Below are 6,061 nucleotides of genomic sequence, written 5' to 3'. Positions count from 1 at the left end.
AAGTGACAGCAAGATTACATTTCTGATAGAATCACCGGTACAGTTTCCAGGCTCCCCAGGGAGAACAATGTGAGGCTATTCCTCCCGGAACTGAGAGGCACCTTCTCTGGTCCGAAGGTACAGTTAAACACTATCCCAAATAAGTGAAAACGGGGTTGCACATAAAAGAATGAGAGCTCGGCACTTCAGCTAAAACCAATGATCTTAGCCAGAAGACTATGGGAGCAAAAAAGAACTGCAAAAATAACTCTTAACTTCAATTTTCCAAATTCCCAACGGGTCACTCTCTCGTCTCCAAATGCGGGACATGTGACAAGAAAAGGAGAAAACCGGGAAGAGTGTAAAATGTAAACATTATAAAGAAATTACCATAGGGGAGTGGAGGGCAGGGGCAGCTTCAGGGTGAGGCTCTCAGAGACCGTCCTGGTGGCTGTGAGCTAGAAAGACCCCGGCCGGCCTCGTGTTGCGCGGAGGTGGCGCCGCAGCGACAGATGACCCGTCCCCGGCCATCGAAGTCGCAAAGCCTAGAAGACGCTTTCGCAGGAGCAGGGCGGCGGCCGGGGGCGCGGCGGGGGTGGGCGCAGGTAACCCTGCTCGGGCTGCTCCCGCCGGGCGTGGTGATAATGCGGATGGGGCCAGCGGTGGCGGTGGAGCGCCTGGTGGCCCCGGGCCCCTTCCTCGTCCTCCGCGACCCCCTCTGGCGGGCAGCACAGCGCGCCCAGGCGCCTCCGCAGGCGCTGCCGGAGCCGACAGCCGCCGGCCTGGAAGAATAGGTAGACGAAGGGATCGAGGGCGCTGTTGGCCACCCCCACGAGGCGCAGCGCCACCGCTAGGTCGTCGGTCTCCCAGTCCCCCACCGGTCCAGACGACCACGTGGCCGCCAGCCGGGCCGCAAAGTAGGGCAGCTCGCACCCCACGAACAGCAGGGCCAGCACCAGGCTCATCTTGAGGCTCTGCACCTTGGCACGGGGCAGCACGTTGGGCACGGGGCCCTGACCGGGACTGGCTGACCTGGGTGCCGCCGCCGCCACCGATGGGGCTTGGGGCGGGCGCAGCCGCCAGGCGCGGAGCAGGCGGCCGCCCGCGACGCTCATGACCGCGGCCGGCGCCACGAAGCCCGCCAAGGCCTCGTAGAGCGCGTAGAGCATCAGGTGCCAGCGCGGCAGCGGCGCGAAGATGTCTTGGCAGCGGCGCTCCCCCGGCCAGGCGCGGGCGGGCGGGGGCGCCGCGGGAGGCGGCGGGGAGGGGGCGCCCCCGCGCACCACGAAGGCGGCGGGCAGTGCCAGCAGCAGCGCCAGCAGCCAGCCTAGGGCGGCGAGGGCGCGCGCGGGCAGCGGCGGGCCCTGCGGACGGCGCACGGCGCGCTGGCGCTCGAGGGCTATGAGCGCCACGAGGTGGGCCGAGGCGGCGCGGCCGGACGCCCGCAGGAGGTGCACGCAGCGGCACGCCAGGTCGCCCGCGGCCCGGCGCGGCTCGCCCAGCAGTTCCCAAGCCAGTTGCGACAGCGCGGTGCCCCCGCCCGCGTACAGGTCGGCCAGGGCCAGCTGCACCAGCAGGAAGTCCATCTTGCGACGCTTGGGACCCGCCCAGGGCCCGCCGCCGCCGCACAGGCGACACAGAACTGTGGCGTTGCCAGCCACCGTCACCACCAGGATGACCCCCAGGCAGACCAGGCGTACGCGGCGGCTGGGCGGCCCGGACGGCGGCGGAGGCGGGGGCCCCGGGACTGGGGCTCCCTGTCCGGAAGTCAGGTTGAGACCCCAGCCCAGCGAGATGGATACGGAGAGGTTGGGCGCCGGCGACGGAGTTGAGGGGCTGAAGGGAGCCTCCATCCTTTGCCTGGAGGAAGAGGAGGTACCGAAAAGGGCAGGCAGGGCGCGGGAAACCGAGGTAGAGGCGAGGCTGCGCGGAGTTCCCAAAGTTAGTTGAAAACGCACACGCGCGAAGAGGGAGATGGATGCGGGTAGCTTTGCGCTTAGTTTTTATAGGTTGTCCTCGTCATTTGTCACTCAAATGGGGGGTTGTACACTGGAGGAACACACATGATCCCTCTTCTCCACCTTCCTCTGCGCGTCTCCCCTCCCAATCCGGGTAGATCTCCTTCCAGTCTCTGCCGCAGCCCCGCGCTGCCCTCGCAGGAGTCGCAAACCCCTGGGCTCTAGGAACCTCTCCCGTTGGCTGTTTACATAGAACTCAGCCAGACCCGACTTAGAGACCGAACAACGGAACAGCCAGATAGAAGGGCGCTTTGCCCTTCCATCGTTAACCCGGACCAGCACACTGGGGAGGAAGGTCCTGAGGTCCTGATTGAGGCTGTACCCCTCAAAATGGTATCAGAATGGCAGTAGAAAAAAAAAAAAAAATAGAAAAGGTACTGGTTTTGATTAAAATGAAAAGAGAAAGATTTGAAATGCAATGGATCTGCACTAACGTGGGAAAAACAGGAACACAGGAAACCGAACAGTGTTTTGAGCCGAGGAGCCCAACAGATAAATCTTCCTCTGGCCAACAACCAGTGTTTTATTTGGAGAGGGCTCAAGTCGAGGGTATTGGCTGGCAATTAGGAGTAGCAGTGGTTTGCAGATTGTTTCAAATACTCCCCATTACTAGAAACAGCAGATCACAGTTGTTCTCCTTGATGTAAAATTCATGTCATTAGTCTGAAGAGGGCGTTAATAGGTTTTATGCAAATGGAGTAGTACATTTATTGCTTTTCTCCTAATATTTTCACTCAGTGCTGGATGTATCATCATGGCTCTTCATTCTCTTGATTCTATTTTTCAGCAGATGGGAGGTTGCTAGGAGTGACTACGCCTCCAATAAGCCTAGAGAAAAGGTGACTAAGAAAATGATAAGGCGGCCAATTTTTAAAAAAGACATCCAATTCCCAGGAAATGGTTTAGATTAAATGCTATCTCTTTTTATTTCAGCCCTACCTCCTCACAAATTTTAGTTTTCCTGTTGGAAGCATCAATTTGTCTTTTATGCACTCTCCACATTAATAATGGTGAAAGGAGACTTCTTGTGCTTCCTGGTCTGGGTGTCTGTTGGGGTTCACGTTCCCAGACTGAGATGTGCAGGATAGGTGGGTTTGGTGGGTGCAGCAGATGTCTCTGCCAGTTGCAGTGGGAATCTCATTTCCCAAGCCGTTGTCCTTTGACCAGAGAACTTTGCCATTTTTATTATGTCCCCAGTGCCTATCACTGGACCTGACACATGGTAGGTATCAGTAAATTTCTTTTTGAGTTGATGAATTAATGGATATGTGATGCATTTCAGAAAATTTTGAGCAATGTTTCTACCTTGATTATAAATCCATCAACCTAAGGGGGAAAAATGCCTTTTATTCCTATGCCAGTATGATCCAGAAGCTCTCAGGGAAGCTCTGGGGAGGTATAGGAATAGCCATTATTGTTGGAACATTTAAGAGGTAGGGTGATAGCCTTGGGAAATGAAACTCCTGGTTTAATTTTCACATTCTCCCCTCAGAGGATTATGCCCATGGCCTTTCTCTGTATCACATACATCATTTTGGCTTATGAGCCACTTCTTCCAGGGAGCTATCTCTGAGCAATACTCATAACTCAGTGATTCTTCTAGCCAATATCACCTTAATCTTTCTCAAGATAATTCTATAGTTTGTCTCAAATTTGTTGAAATGCTTTCATACAGCAAAACAAGACTCTACCAGCAAAATTACATTTTATAGAACTTTGCTAAGACCTGATAAAACATTGATATGAAAAAAAACCAATTCTTCAGGAAATTCTTCAGGGAATTCCCTGGTGGTCCAGTGGTTAGGACTTTGTGCTTTCACTGCTGAGGGCCTGGGTTCGATCCCTGGTCAGGAAAGTAAGATCCTGCAAGCCATGTGGCATGGCCAAAAGCTTTTAAAGAAAAATTAAAAACATAGATTTTTCTCAAAGTAATACCTGCACATAGCTGGAAAATCAGCTAGAACTAGATGGCTGGTAACAATGTGAGGTTTCTCATCCACACATCCTCATGTCTCCTTCCCCTCTTCTACAGAGGAGCCAATTTAGTTCTATTTCTCTTCTGACATTTACTTAATTTCATAATTCTAAATAGTAAATGTATAATACTATTTATTGCTTCATTGATTTTAGATATTCTCTGTTGGTTTCTCATTAGGTAAGGATTTAGCTCTCACACCCTTTTCCCATGTTTTCTCTTTTCCTGTACTGTTAATACAGTAATATTGTAATTTTGGGTTAGATATACATTCAGTTTTCATGTTATTTTGAAATGAAAATAATGAATGTTGTAATGTACTATGGGTATCATCATTTTCCCTTTACATTAATTGCTACTTTTTCTTAAATTTATTACAATAGGTAGGTCTTCCTGTGCCTTAAGGATTCCCTCACAAGCTAGTCCCTTGTGTATAATTTCCACAAGGTGAGTTCATAACATGATATAGCACCTCCCCGTTGTTTTTTGGAAACCTTCTTACCAAAGACCTCCGTTTCCTCCCAGCATGGGCTGGGTTCTCTCTAGGCCTGCTGCCTGATGAGCATCCCAGAAATGTCACTCTGTTGTCATCAGAGAAACTCTCTGCCTTTCTCTTCAGTTGGAGTTCCTATTTCTTGGGTCTCCTTTCTTTTTCCTTGATTTCTTGCCCTTTGGTAGAACACAGCATCCAATGTGTCATAAAGTTAAAGGACTGGACAGAGGCTGGGGAGAGAGCAGAGAGAGCCCTCACTGTACCTGTTACTGGTACAGTCACGTGGATTCAATCTAGACAGGTTGCCTTCTGGCCCAGATGCATCTGGGCACCTCCTTAACCATCACCCTGGAGACTCCTTTCACTTAGCTTTGGTTAGTTCTCCTGCTTTCTAATTTCACGTGTTTTCTTCTTATTGGTTTATTTCTTTGCTTGGGTAGAAAGCGTCCCTCAGTGGCTTCCTGAAAAAGGGTAACTTTTTGGGACCTCGCATGTCTGAAAATTTCTCTTTAACCTTCATGCTTCTCTGGTGACTTGTGTTTGCAATTTTATACAGGAAATATTTTCCTTCTAAATTTTGATGGCATTTCTCAATTGCCTTCTGTCTCCTAAGTGTTTGTGTGTAAAAGCCTAAAGTCATTCTGAGTCTTGGTTTGGATGTGATTGCTTTTTCCATTCTAGAAGCTTCTTGATTCTTCTCTTTGTCACTGATGAAATTCACAAAGATGTGGTTTGCAATGAGTTTATTTTCATTCTCTGTGCTTGGCACAGCCAAAAACCATGAATTGTATTTGATTGTAATATTGCTTTAGTGGCCGTTTATCCAGAACAGTTTCCCAGACTTTCTTTTTCATTTTATGACACACAGGGGTCTGAAGGGCTCATGACACATGTTTTGCAGAATGTCTGTAAAGTTGTGTTTGTTTCCATAAAATTGAATTTTGATTAGACTTTTGGGACTGAAATGCGTACATGTGTAGTGCTGTGTCATCAGTGCATTATTTTGGGGGCATGTGGTGTTAGTTTGTCTTAATATTGGTGATGTTAAACTTGACATAATCTGTTTTTGAAATATTTTTATTATATAAATAGCACATATTGCATAAAAATTAGACAGTAACAATCACTAAACATCACCCACATATAATACTTAGATATATATCCTTCAGACTATAGTGGCCAGGTCTGTTTATTTACAGAAATATGTCATACTATATACAGTATTTTATATCATGCTTCTTTTTCCAGTTAACATTTTATTTGGACAGTTTTCCATGGCAGTCAGTAAAAAATGTGATATAACTATCTGTTTAACATGAAGTGAATTACAATTATTTAAATAACCCCTTATTTTGGGACAAAAGTTTTCCAATTGTCACTTTATAAATAGTTCTGTGAAGAATATCTCTTCACATACATCCTTGCACACATATTCAATTATTCTTTAAGGTAAAATCCTAGGACTGGAATTGCTAAGGCAAAGCACGTGCATTTTTGAAGCATTTTAATACATGGTGCTGAAATGCCCTTGACAGAGGGCACAAGCAATGGATAATGCTTAAGACTTCTTCCCCATAGTCTTTGCAATAATGAGCC

The 6,061-nt window shown here is 48.7% G+C and overlaps 1 protein-coding gene across 1 annotated transcript; it reads right to left on the bottom strand.

The window, feature by feature from the left end:
* Nucleotides 1-524: 524 nt before the first annotated feature.
* GPR150 (G protein-coupled receptor 150) lies at nt 525-1,832 on the bottom strand. The gene has a single exon (XM_065936832.1). The coding sequence runs from the start codon at nt 1,830-1,832 to the stop codon at nt 525-527; it is 1,308 nt and encodes a 435-aa protein (XP_065792904.1).
* Nucleotides 1,833-6,061: the final 4,229 nt, after the last annotated feature.

This window comes from Muntiacus reevesi, chromosome 1 (assembly GCF_963930625.1).
Source record: "Muntiacus reevesi chromosome 1, mMunRee1.1, whole genome shotgun sequence".
NCBI lineage: Eukaryota > Metazoa > Chordata > Mammalia > Artiodactyla > Cervidae > Muntiacus > Muntiacus reevesi.
The sequence above is the reverse complement of the archived record's forward strand: the minus strand, read 5'-3'. Positions and strand labels throughout refer to the sequence as shown.

Coding starts and splice junctions, on each gene's coding strand:
- GPR150 (XM_065936832.1), bottom strand. CDS start 1,832: ATGGAGGCTCCCTTCAGCCCCTCAACTCCGTCGCCGGCGCCCAACCTC.